This window comes from Seriola lalandi, unplaced genomic scaffold (assembly GCF_002814215.2).
Source record: "Seriola lalandi dorsalis isolate HSWRI2012SDOR001 ecotype SW California unplaced genomic scaffold, Sedor1 jcf7180002054043, whole genome shotgun sequence".
Taxonomy (NCBI): domain Eukaryota; kingdom Metazoa; phylum Chordata; class Actinopteri; order Carangiformes; family Carangidae; genus Seriola; species Seriola lalandi.
Window position 1 is genome coordinate 303705 of NW_019524596.1, and position 13165 is coordinate 316869.

General features: G+C 41.9%; 2 protein-coding genes across 6 annotated transcripts; both read left to right on the forward strand.

The window, feature by feature from the left end:
• The first annotated feature begins 237 nt into the window (after nucleotides 1–237).
• LOC111652599 (midnolin-B) lies at nucleotides 238–4038 on the forward strand. Its single transcript, XM_023402909.2, has 7 exons — nucleotides 238–698; nucleotides 825–912; nucleotides 1014–1076; nucleotides 1933–2514; nucleotides 2680–2785; nucleotides 2977–3222; nucleotides 3343–4038. The coding sequence occupies exons 1-7, from the start codon at nucleotides 469–471 to the stop codon at nucleotides 3513–3515; spliced, it is 1488 nt and encodes a 495-aa protein (XP_023258677.1). The 5' UTR covers nucleotides 238–468; the 3' UTR covers nucleotides 3516–4038.
• Nucleotides 4039–7539: 3501 nt separating this feature from the next.
• LOC111652600 (cold-inducible RNA-binding protein A) lies at nucleotides 7540–12806 on the forward strand. Of its 5 annotated transcripts, XR_015437043.1 has the most exons (8): nucleotides 7540–7668; nucleotides 8416–8515; nucleotides 8652–8758; nucleotides 9017–9148; nucleotides 9241–9392; nucleotides 9490–9548; nucleotides 12236–12330; nucleotides 12420–12806. XR_015437043.1 is itself a non-coding variant. In XM_087173091.1 (7 exons), exons 2-7 carry the CDS (start codon nucleotides 8416–8418, stop codon nucleotides 10816–10818), a joined length of 558 nt encoding a protein of 185 aa, XP_087029217.1. In that variant the 5' UTR covers nucleotides 7540–7668; the 3' UTR covers nucleotides 10819–11096. The 5 variants fall into 5 exon arrangements, 4 of the variants coding, with proteins under 4 accessions (XP_087029217.1, XP_087029218.1, XP_023258679.1 ...); XM_087173091.1 differs by lacking the exons at nucleotides 12236–12330; nucleotides 12420–12806 and adding an exon at nucleotides 10811–11096; XM_023402911.2 differs by lacking the exons at nucleotides 12236–12330; nucleotides 12420–12806 and adding an exon at nucleotides 10131–11096 and having other exon boundaries at nucleotides 7541–7668; nucleotides 9017–9149; nucleotides 9251–9392.
• Nucleotides 12807–13165: the final 359 nt, after the last annotated feature.

A 13165-nucleotide genomic window follows, 5' to 3' on the forward strand; every position in this document is an offset into this window, starting at 1 on the left:
CATTTGATTGAGAAATGAGACAGACATTTTGACATGATGACATGCAGTACAAAATGTTGTGTGGTGCTGTGCAGATTGCATCATTTATGAATGGTGAGTGAGGCACAAAACAGGGTGGAGCCATACGAGAAAACAAGCGTTTTGATTGGACAGTACAGGCTGACTGTTCTTGAGGTTCTCGCTGATTGGCTGGGTGCCCGGATGGGCGTGGCCTACCCTGAGACGCTTGGGTGTTTTACGCTCGGTGGAGTAGAGCTGCGTCTGCCACGGCCAGAAAGAGGAACCGCCACAGTCTGTAGTGGATAAACCGTCCTGTAACCTTCATTTTTAAACATCCGAAGATGCTTCACACTGTCCTCTGAGGAATGAGGATCGATACTAAGAAAAAAAAATTACTGTCACGTCTTGCCTTAAATGATTCTAGCGACCAGAGTCTGATTTTAATTCGGACATTTCACAGGCAGCTGAATGGAGCAGCAGCAGCGGGATCTCTTTAGCTTCACCCCGGCCCGGTCGGCAGGCTGCGGGGTTGGAATCGCCACCGCTCAGTCCACCATGCGTTTGTCCATCACCTCGACCACCGGCAGCCCGGTGGAGCTCACTGTCCCCCGAGTAGAGACTGTGGAGGGACTGAGGACACGGATCTCCCAAAAACTCAGACTGCAAACAGACAGAATCCTGCTCCTGCATAGAGACAGGTGAGCTGGTTTGTAGATACTGCATGCTGTGCACTTTGGTAAATCATTAAGTCAGTTCAGCTTAACTAGCCTGATGTGAATGTGTTTTTATTGCACTGAGGGACTTGGATATGATTTCTGAATTAGGCAGCTGACTGCTGGAAAACTGACGGACCTGGGTGTAGCAGATGGCAGCAAACTGACTCTGGTCCCTGTCATAGAAGCTGGTTTAGTGGTAAGTAAATCAAATTAATATCTTATACTTGCTAAGTAGTACTTACTAATATTTCCGTACGGAATCAGACTTCACTATTCCTGTTGTTTTTATTGCCACAGTGCTCGACTGCCAGAGCTGAGAGGACTGTGATGGACGTTTTGGAAAGTTTAACAGAAGTTCAGGTGAGAGCTTAATAGTCTTATTAACTGTATTCTTCAAATAGACCGTTTGAATTCATGAATGAGTATGAGGAAACAGTATTGTCCTTTAAGAAGTCTAACTATGCACTGGTGTGTGTTTTCCACATATTTTGTGGGACATATGGGAAATATTTCCAAAATATTTACTTACATGAATTCATAAAAAAAGGTTCCGCTTTGTGACAATGCACTTCATCTTATCTGAAAAATTCAAAATGACCGAAGTTTGAGTTACATGGTTCTCACTGGACAATGGCAAATGTATAATTCAGATATTTTGGGTGAAGGAAACTTCTTAAGAAAATCATGCAACCCTCTATTATGCAAACTTTATTGCACCATGTCATTCACACACACACACACACACACACACACACACACACACACACACACACACTTCACTTGAGGTGTGAGGAAAAACAAAGTGCTGTGGCCTGAAGTTTATTTTAATGAAATCACAACCCATGTATGACACTATTTAATGTCTGCAGTTTTTTCTACAATAGCCATTCTCTAATTATCTCTATATATAGAAGCATAGTTTTAATTGTTAATGGAAAAGAATTCACACACAACCATGCATGCATGTAATCCACTACATTCATGATGACTTTCTCTTTTAATAAAACAATCCTGATTGTTTGGCTGCACTGTAAACAGACGCACTAGCAGCTAATCTTTTTTTTGACATAGTAACTGCTCAGTTAGTGTCTGCTACAGTATTAAACCACACTTGCTGTTGCCACCAGTAACCGCAGGTGTTGCCAGATCATCCCAAGACTGAAATCACAAGAATTATCTGAAAACCTGAAGTGTTTCTTTCCTGACAACCCTGCAGATCAGTGAGTTCCTGTCTGGGCACTCACCTCTGACCATTAACCTGGGAATCGGTGCTCACATGATGTATGTGCAGCTCCAGCTGTCTGCGCAGGATGTGAAGGAGCTGCAGCAGGATGGTGATGTGAGAGTCCGGAGCAGCAGCGAGCTTCAGACTGGCCTGCCGACAGCTGGCAGTGTGAGCCACCCTGGCTCGGCCTCAGCCTGCTCTTCTACCAGCACCGCGGGCTCCACTACCTCCCTCTCTGCTTCCCAAACCTCCATCCCTTCCCCAGACAATGCCGACTCTACATCCCCGATCCAACTTGACCCTCAAAGACCCAGAACTTCCTTTAGCTCAACACCTCCCACCCCCCACTCATCCAGCACTGTCCCTGCTGTTACCCATCATCACCACTCATCTCTACCTCAAACCTGTCACCTTATACACACACCTCCCCCTGTTCTTTCAACCACGTCTTTGCCCTCTGGCTGTCCACACCCCAGCTGTCCACTACAAGCAGCCACACCAGTCTGTTCACCTGCTCCCGCCGGCTCCAGTCCTGGACCCCCGAGTCCAGTACCAGCCTCAACCTTCGAAAAGGTTAGTCTTACATATTCTCTATGGTTTCACCACTACATTTTTATTAGCATGTATAAGTAACATAACAAGCCGGTAAAAAGTTCAGTATTTAATAGTTCTCCTAAATGTATTCCTCATTATGGACGGTGAAAACAGGAGATACATTTTTCCCTCTTATTTTCACAGAGTAATGTTCATGCTGCACCCACTGCAGAGCTGTGCAAGCAGCCGGGAGCAGTCATAGAAAGCTTTGTGAGCCACTCTCCGGGCATCTTCTCCGGGACTTTCTCTGGTAAGTCTTTCCTCAGTGTGTGAACAGCAGTGGCTTGAGGACGAAAACATAACACAATGAGAAACAATGGCAGCTCAGTTAGAGCTCAACTGTGTCACTTTGTACCAGTCCTTTTTCATCCACCTCATGCGCTCGTTCTCTCTCTCTCTCTCTCTCTCCCTCTCCCTCTCTCTCCCTTCTTATCCCATCAGGCACTTTGGCTCCTCACAGTCAGAACAGCATCAGTCACCCTCGACGTGGCATCGCCATCATTCTCCAGATTCTCAATGACCTCCTCAGAGCTGCCTACTCCCACCAGGGGGCACCACCCACCCTTCCTCAACACTGTCCTGCTTTAAACCTTCCAGTCAGCCCAGTGGTTGCAGCAGAGGAGCCCAGCAAAGCAAGAAGCAAACCACCAGTGACCCAGAGGGCAGAGCATTTCAGTAAAGCTTCAGGTCAGCTTGAGCAGATTTTATTTTGTAAACAGTGACAACTGGTCACATGCACACAGGAGGAATAAATCCGTAGAATGCATAGAATAGCTAACCTTTTGTTATTTCTTTTCCCTCCTGTAGGTGAGGAGACTCACCCCCTCCGCTCATCCACAGAGGAGGATCAAACCTTGCAGTGTAAGCTCGAGCGCCTCCAGTTTTTGATGCATCAGCGGCGCCTTCGCAGGCGGACTCGCAGGAGCTCACACCTCTCACAAACGTCTCACCCGTACCAACATCGTCACCATCGTCCCTAGCCTCCTGATCAGAGAAGATCCACTCACTGTGACAGCGGTGGCAGCTTCCCTGAAGAATAGAAGGAACCATGATGGAAACCAGAATCAACCACCTCTGTGGAACAGGTGAAGTAACAGCGGAGTGCACTCTGGGCCCGCTGAAGGGATCCGAGAGGGAGACGATTTGTTGCCATTTTCTGGAGAATGTAAGATCTGAGGACTCTAATTCCTGTGGTTGTCATTGCACTAAGCATGTTATTCCATCTAAGTCCATCTTTCTGTGACAGTGGCTCTCATTGCTATGTAGCATATGTCACAAAAGATTCCAGTGTCTGTTTTCATGTTATACGTCTTGGTGTTTTGTACAAAGACCTCTTACTGTATTTGTTTGTTTATGTATTCAATGCCTTAACTATACATGTCTTGAATGTAAAGTCTATGTTCTGATCTGTGCAGAGGATGTTTCACTTATGCAATAGTAAGATGTAAACACAAAGAAGGAGAAAATATGCAAAGAATAAAGGAAAAAATGGAAAAACCTGGACATACCGTATCTGCTACAGCTTCATTTAGGTATGATGGGTCGTTTTACACATGTAAATATGCTCACACAGTATTTGGCACCTGGTTATAAGGAGAAAGGCTCTCAGGTCTCTCACAGGCTGCATTGCTCAGTTTGGTACAAAGAACTGATCCAAATTTTACAGCCGGCATATCTCTATTCATAACATGCTTTTTGATTCACTGCGCCCCAGGTACACAGCACTCTGTTCTGGGTTTTTACAGAGTTAAATAGTTTGTCACCGTCAATCTTCCTCTCATACACTTTGGCTGCTCCTGTGGATAAAAGAAAATCCCAAGCAGCTGATCTCATAACAATTGTTTAAGTATTTTGTTCATCTTTTATTAATTCAAAGAGATCCACACCTTCAAGCATGAGGAAGCTGTCCACTGCAAACACAAACACACGAGAGAGCCTTACTGGACAGTCGACAGTAGTACGCCTTGCTTTAGCCACTTCAGCACGATTCCCCGACCTTTTTATTCTATGCTCTCATTACGAAATGATTACACACACACACACACACACACACACACACACACACACACACACACACACACACAAAAAAACTGAAGCAAATGGTAACAATATTTAAGTCACTGAGGGGCAAGTTTTATGTAATTTTATTATTTGGAAACTGGGGAAACTGTTGAGTTCCTAAAGCCCCTCAGAAACCACAACTGGACTTGATTATTTGTGTAAGTGTAAGTGGCAAGTGACTCCAACGACTGTCGTTATAACACAATAGAGCACTAACGAAGTCGAAACCAACCTTCCACCAACGACAGTCATGCAAACGACTGTCGTTGACACTTGGAGCACAAAAGATGTGTATAAGAGACAGATTTAAGTCACTGAGGGGCAAGTTTTATGTAATTTTATTATTTGGAAACTGGGGAAACTGTTGAGTTCCTAAAGCCCCTCAGAAACCAGAGCTGGTGTCTGAGCCCAGTGGTAGCATCTGTTAATTTACCCTAAAGGAGTTTTAAATCGAAAAAACAACTGGACTTGATTATTTGTGTAAGTGTAAGTGGCAAGTGACTCCAACGACTGTCGTTATAACACAATAGAGCACTAACGAAGTCGAAACCAACCTTCCACCAACGACAGTCATGCAAACGACTGTCGTTGACACTTGGAGCACAAAATAGACCCAGTGACATCATCAGCCTTGTGAAGATTTTGTTTCTTACAAGCCAGAAAGATCTAGAACCACTGCTGTCCACACTAAACCACTGTTTCTCCTTCATATTTAACCCCAGGAAGCAGAATGTGAGCAGCAGTGATGTGCAGCCAACCTGAATACCTTCCCTTCCTCAGCTGAACTTTTGCACTTTTCTCTGACACTGATGACTCATGAGGATCCTTTTTAAAGGGGATTTAAAAGTGCCTCCCACCACAGCACAGTGACTAGGTGAGTTGAGAAGGAGCGCTGCACCTGTCTTCGCTGTTGAAATACAGAGAGAGATTAAACCAAGATATCCACATAAAACCTACCAGCCTCCTCCTCTTCAGTCTCCTCTGGAAACCACATGGCCTGCTCTTTTCGTCAAGGGTTATGTTTATTTATTCAGCTATAAAACAATGAACAGCACAGTTCAAAAATGCAGCATAATGTCATTTTAGGTGGCTGTGGTCTGCAGATGGGGATGATCAAGTGTGCAGAGCAGCTGCAGCAGCATGTGAAAGGCCAGAGATCTGACCATAGTTGGTAGATGTTTTCACACTCAGGACTTTTGGACTCATGTGACCCTATCCTAATGAGAGTGCTGTGGAAGAGCCAGTGTTGACGGAGGGGGACACCATGCTGGGGCATCAAGATCAAGATGGCATTATCCGGACTGCTTAAATGTGTTTAATAAATGTCTCTTGCCAGCCAGGCTAGCCTGGGCTGTTTTCAGTTTTTATGCTGAGCTAACGAGCTGCTGGCTATTATATTTAGCATACAGATATGAGAGTGATATCAATCAATCCTCTCATTTAACTCTAAGCAAGAATCAGCTCATTTCTAAAAACTGTCAAACTATTCCTTATGTAATAGTGCACAGAGGATGTGGCAGATGACATCTGGCTGGGCTTTGGGCCTCCTACACAGATGTACCTCCCTCTTCACTTCCTACACATGGCTTTCAAATACACTTCACTGCTTACAGATGCGTGTACAGACACGTCTACCTCCCACACAGCCAAGTTGGACTTTGTCCTAATTCAGGCCACACACACTTGACCAGCAAATTACCACAATGACTCACACAAACTGGTGCATACAAACAAAGCACTTGAAACATGCAAAATAATCATCCTTAAATATTTAATGTTATATTGCTGATCAGTCAGCTTGATGGACAATGAGGCATATGAAAGTGTTTGGTATACACGATGCATGCTCATTCTTTCTCAAGATTGCTTTTAGTTTTGATATGAAGGTTGTAATTCATCTGACTGCACTGAGACAGCTTTAATCAAGGAATCAAAAGAATGGTGTTGAGTGATGTTCTAATTAATGGATTTCTTATCAAACTAGAGGATAATGTTATATTTCTTTATCTAGAAGCCTTGAATAGAAAGTGGGACAAGTTTTGGGTGTACAATTTGGCCATTCACTATGTTTTAGACAGGAAATATGTAATCTTTTGGTAATACCTTACACAAGTCTAGATACTGTTGGGATAAAATTGTGTTTGATGGCAAGCTATTATCTCAATCAATCATACGTACATACATACAAAAATTATTTTGTAACATCATATTGGACCAAACATGGTCCAATATGCAGTGCAATGCAGAAAATTGCAATGAAATGAAAAATGTTTGCATTAGGGTTGGGAGTATTGATACCCCTGATATGTTGTCGCTTTTGAGTTTGGATACTAATATCAATAGGATTGAAACTTAAAGCATCACATCGTGGACACATGGACACTCTTCTTAGTGCTGCTGTTGTGACCATGTGCACACTGATCACCACTTTAGTTCACTGGACTGAAAATGTATTTACCACTGAAACTGTCTTGTGTTCAGAAATGCATGTGATTAAGTAATTAACACAGAATAGTAAAAAAAAAAAATGCTGCGTGTTTGGAAAATGATTGGGTGAAAATTAAGCTATATTCAAAAAAGGGTTATCAATAATACATTTAAATTATAACATACCTCTTTACATACAGTCTTTGTGACATACATTACATGACAGTACATTAGCTGCTTTTAACAATAAACAGTATTGATATTGGTTATGATATTGGTGATCCTGGCTCTGGTATCACTTTCCAATCAAAACCATATTTTGTGGAATATCATGCCCCTAGTTTGCATACTTAGATTCATAGATGGATTTTTCAGTGAGGGAGAAATAATAGATGCAATTGTAAGAATTACTAACAAGGTAACTGAGCTTCTTTGTTTAAAATTTCTTTTTTTTTTCAACCATGGTGTTACACCATCCAGTACAATAGGTGGCGGTGTGGAGCCTAAGGTTGTAATGTGACCTGCATGTACACCGGCAGAAGAAGACGTCAGTACGTAGAGCGGTGAAAAGCAGAGCTCCGTCTCTTCCCCCTCATTCGACCTGCGGCTCAGCTCATCAGCTATTTGCGAACCACGAGTGAAAAGGTAAATGCTGTTTTCTTTCTTATGTTTACCACATTCCAGAGTAAATTTTTGTGTGAATTAGTCACATCCACACACATCTACATTTTCAAGGAACGAATAACATGTTAGCTTTTTAATTATTTGATAAAAACCACATTCAGCTGCACACTAGCTTTAAAATTTTTGATAGCGATGTAAATCATTCGTGAAGCATGAGATCGCGCCAAAAGTGTTGTATTGCTGTTTAGAAAAAGATACGTGAAATTTGGCGGAATTTGTTCACTAACCGCTTTTTTATTCGCTAATCAGAGCAATTATATAACGCAGAGAATAAGGCAGCTGAAGCGTGTTCCTTGGTCGGTCAGTGAAACAAAGTGAGGAGCAGCAGCTCGGTGCTACAAAATGGCGCCGAAAGGAAAAAGGCTAGGTAGCTAATCCGCTAACCAAACGAAACCACGTTTACGGGCCTGAGGCCTAGCTCGACATCCATCCGTTAACGGCTGCTATTAATACAATTCAATTTTAGACTTAATTTTAGATTAAGTCTACTTTAGTGCATTGTTTTGCATTAGATAAAGGCTTTGGCACAATTACGCGGGTAATGGTGGTCATCTCGTGTAAAGGGATCAGTGACCTACTTTTGTTGGTGGTGGTGGTGGTGGTGTGTGTCGATGTGAAAGCATGGAGTAGTTTTTTGAGTTTTTGTAAATATATGCGTTTGTTTTAGATTAAATGTTTATTTTTTGTCTCTGTTTTGTTTCGCTGAAGATGTCGGACGAGGGTAAATTGTTCATCGGAGGACTGAGCTTTGAGACCAACGAGGAGTCTCTGGCCGCGGCCTTCGGCAAATACGGAACCATCGAGAAAGGTGAAGCCTCCTTTTTTTTTTATTTCAGCACATTTTCCCTCTAGATAAATCACTGTTATACCGTCAGGAAGTGATTTTGAATCACCGTTTGACGGTACGTGGCATTATTGACGAGATTTTTTTTTCCCTCCATTAGTGGATGTGATCAGAGACAAAGAGACGGGAAGATCTCGTGGTTTCGGCTTTGTGAAATATGATAGTGCAGAAGATGCAAAAGATGCGTTGGACGCCATGAACGGCAAGGTAAAGAACTATTAACCACCTATTCCTTATAAATTGTTTTGTTTGGTTTTTTTGTGCTTTTTTTTTTCTTTTTTTGGGGTTTTTCTTGTATATACCAAAATGGCCAGAGTCTTCATGTTAACCCTTTACTCAAACATTTGCATATATATGCATGCTTGTATGCAAGATGTATTTATCAGTCTGTTTGACTTACAGTACTACATTGCTATGGATTGGGTTTTTTCTTTTTTATATTCAATAATGCCCTTTGTGTTGCAGACCCTAGATGGCCGGGCTATTCGTGTCGATGAAGCAGGAAAGGGCGGGCGCTCCAGAGGAGGTTTCAGTTCAGGCCCACGAGGTGGCAGATTCAGTGGATCCCGGGGGAGAGGTGGACGTGGTTATTCCCGAGGTGAGAACCGGTGGCCCAAATATATTTGTAGTTTGTTCGGTTTACTGTCAAGTCGCCCATATTTATCTTGCTTTGTCTATTTATTTTTATTGACTTTGGAGGTGGGGGATACAACGGCGACAGGAGCTACGGCGACAGGAGCTACGGCGAGAGGAGCTTCGGAGGTGGAGAGAGGAGCTTTGGTGGTGGTGGTGGTGGATACAGGAGTGGGGGATACTCCTCAGGTGGCTACAGAGAAAATAGGTAAATATGCTTTCCAAACCACAGTTGAGACTTCATGATATCACATGGTAGTCAATTTAACGTAGTCATGCTAATTAAATGTTTGCTTAATTCCCAGGGGTCAGGGTGGATATGGTGACCGCTCTGGATCCTACCGCGATGGATATGACAGCTATGGTAAGCATGAATGAAATGCATTTGTATTGTGTATGTAGACTTATGTTGGGGCTGTCATTTTCAAACTTTAAAATATAACACTAAATGAACTTGCATATATAATACGATTTAACTAAAAGGCCAGTTTAATATCGGAATCTAGTTCCTTAAAATCGTACATATAAAAAAAAGTACATGCATAGTTGGCGGTGGTAGGCTGAGAATTATAAACACCATCACATTAGAAGTGGTCAAACACTGAATTAAGACAATTTCACAGCCCCAACATATGAAGACTTGTATCATGTACGCCCCTCAGTTTTGTACTTGTGCCCAAGTCGATGCCTCTCTGTACACCGTTGGCAAATTTTGCTAGCCCCCCCGCCCCCACTCTGATAAAGAGGCTGGCAAACCATTTGAAACACTTTAGGTAACATTCAGCATTTGCTATTCTAATATTGCTCGTATCTCAGTTGATGGAGCCCCTTAGGCAAAAAATGAGGGAGGGTTTTTGGACTGTCTGGTGGGTTGAAGGGGATGTTGTGAAACTCCAGTGTTGGAACTTTCAGTGTCTTTACCTGTGTGCCCACTTCTTATCCTCAGCTACACACGAGTAAACATCTCCCTGATTCAAGATCATCACTTGGCTGGCTGTATTTCAAAGATGCGCTCCTCAAGAAAAATGTCCACGTGTTATTGCTGACCTTAGTTTTGTAGTTCTGTTGTAGTAGCTCAAGCATCTTAAAAAAAAATGTAGCCATGAGTTTTGGTCATTCCTTAACAAACCATGTTACAAATTACAGTTCAAGACTCTTACATTGCTCGATTGGGCATCTTTATTGCTCTAAAAAGATCGTTTAACTACAAGGCATCTCTGTAATCTGATAAGTACCACAAGTCCCCATTTGGGGGCTCAAACAATGACTCTCCACTTGGCTTTTCGTTGAACAGCCGCTACCATCGCTGTAGACTTTTTGTCCAGCACGTTAAAGTGTTTCCTCATTTAATTCCTTAGTTTTTGAGTTTGTTTTTTTATATTGAAATATCCGATGGGGCTTGTTTGGTTTTCTTTGTTTTTTTGTTTCATTTTTTTCTTATTTCCCCTCTCAGTCTCTGTGACTCGCCTACCTCCTGTCAGGTTTTAAACTGAGTGAGGAAAGATCCATTTACTCTAGAAAAAAACTTTTGGGGGATTTAATGCTAAATTCCTTTTTACTATCAAAAACTTAGTTTAGCTGAGGCTCCTGTGTGTTCAATTTCCCAAAAGAGTGAATTCCTTTCAGACTGGTGAACTACACATCCGAAGTGGCCGGCTGTTCATGAAGTTGCAAATTGCAGCATGCTACAGTCTGTCCAAGGTATCTTCTGTGCTCTGCTCAACATCTGCATTTTAAATGTGCTGTAAAATGGACTAATCTTGTTTAAGTGATCGAAAATGTAACTTCGTTTCCCCAAAGTAATATCTCAACCGGGAACAGTTTTGTACTTTATGTTCTTTGTATGATCAACATTTTTTTTTCTTTGTCAGTTTGGCTTCATGGAGCCTATTAAACAGACTGTGGAAAATAATCTTGATTCTTTTGCCTTTTAAAACTACCGCATGGGGGAAGCTAAGCTTAGAGCTGTAGGTTCATCTGTTACTGTAATGCTGCGTGAGAACTAAGTCAACTGCTCAAAACACTGAAATTGCACATGGATGTCTCTGGAGGGCAACTAAAAATTGGCAGTTTAGTCAAGTGAAGTTCTCTGGATAAGATATAGTAAAGCAAGATAAGCTGTAATCTGGTCTTTTTTATTTATTTTTATTTTTTTAATTTTATTTTTTTAAGTCCACTTCTTTTGACAAGCTCTCTGCCTGGTTTCCTACGATCTAAAAACTAAAGATGCTTTTTGGCCCAGTGAATCCTGTACATGTTTCAAAACTATTTATACCCAGATGTGTTGACGACTTCATAGTGTACTGAGATCATACCTCTAGTGGGGTTTGAGTAATTAGCCCCTAAAATGGCGCATGGAAATGCTGGGGAAAACCTCAGCTGGTGTCTGGTCATGTTAATGCTTCATTACGTTCAAGAGGTCAGCTACTTCAAAAACCTACAAGTCCTTGGAGAGCGAAGTGTTGCGCCTACCAACAAGTGCTCATCAGAGATGAAAGCTGCTCTCTTGCCTAGGTCATATGTGGAGAAAGTAGGCCAATGCACGTGAGGTAAAAATCTCCTTTTGCTTTGCTCACATCCTTCAAACTCAGTTCTCATTGTTTCCATGAATACCTTCAAGTTAGTCGCTGTGTTTAGTCCTCTGCTTCAGATGTCGCCTACAAACATGCCATGGCCTCTTCCCCGATTCTGATTCTTAAAGAAATGCCCATGGAGGAAAAAAATGTTTCTATGAAGCTCCTCTGGATTGTAGTGCTCCACCTCCTGAGTCCACCAAAACAAGCATTGGCCTCTTAAGTCATGGGTAGTATTGTGCTCAGTCCACTTCTGTTCACTGCATTAGTCCTCAAATTTGCTCCAGTAATGTCCCACAGCAGTCCTATTTGATGTGTAAGGTGTCTAGACTGTATTCAGTTGTTTCTCTTTGTACCCTTACATATGAATAAGTGGTGAGTTTCAGACTCATGAATAGTGTTGCATGCATTTTATTGTGATTTCTTACGACAAACATTAGTTGCTGGGCTTAATCCATCTTTTAATCTCTTTCTCTAGAATGAATGGACTGTTGGAGGCTTCACTGGATCTCCTCATAGTTGAATTGTGCAGCTTTAAATGGCAGTGACTGATGATGCAGATGCAGTTATCAGGTAAACTCTAGTTTTATTAATATGAATGTTTTGGATTGGTGCAGTAGCGATTGGCCGGGCTGATTACGTCTTTTTCCCCCCCGATTCAGGTCCAATGTACAGCAGCACTGGGGCAGCTGTAAGCAGTGGCTACACAGGAGGATCCTGCCAACTAAAAGGTCGAGGCCTCTGAATATCAAATGATGGCTTGCCTGAGAAACACATTTTTCAAATGTTATGGCTGCTATTCAAAGTCATTGATGTTAAAAAAACAGGGGCAGGATGATGGAACTGTACGCGCTAGGGACCGAACAACTTGAATTGACTATCTTGTTTGAATATAACAAGGAGTACCTTTTCAGACAGTGGGTTTACATGAGAGATGGAGTACCGTTAGCACTGTAATGCTAATTAACTACAGGCACAAGACCAATGAATACTATTGTTTAAACTTTTTGTATTGTGATTTTAAAAAAATAAAAACTGAAGAGAATTAACTGTTTGTTGTTGATTTTACAACACCTTGAAATTGTTAAAATCTTTTACTCGGTTGATTAGATAATTGTTCAGTTGACATACATTTCAGTCTTATATTGGATTCATAGTAAACTAAGGATGTGGTGCTGCTGACAGACAACGTGCTAGCTGATTTTTAATCTAACTTGCGAGATGGATATGTTCACATGAAGCCTGAACGTGTCAGAAGTCAGTTTAATGTTGATCAAATTGAACAAATCATAAAATGTCATCTTTAGTTGCCTGAAAACAACAAAGATGTGTTATTTGACACGGTCAACAGATTAGTTTTTTTTTTTTTTTGGCAAAGTAAGTTAGTGATGGATGTACCGCTGTACAG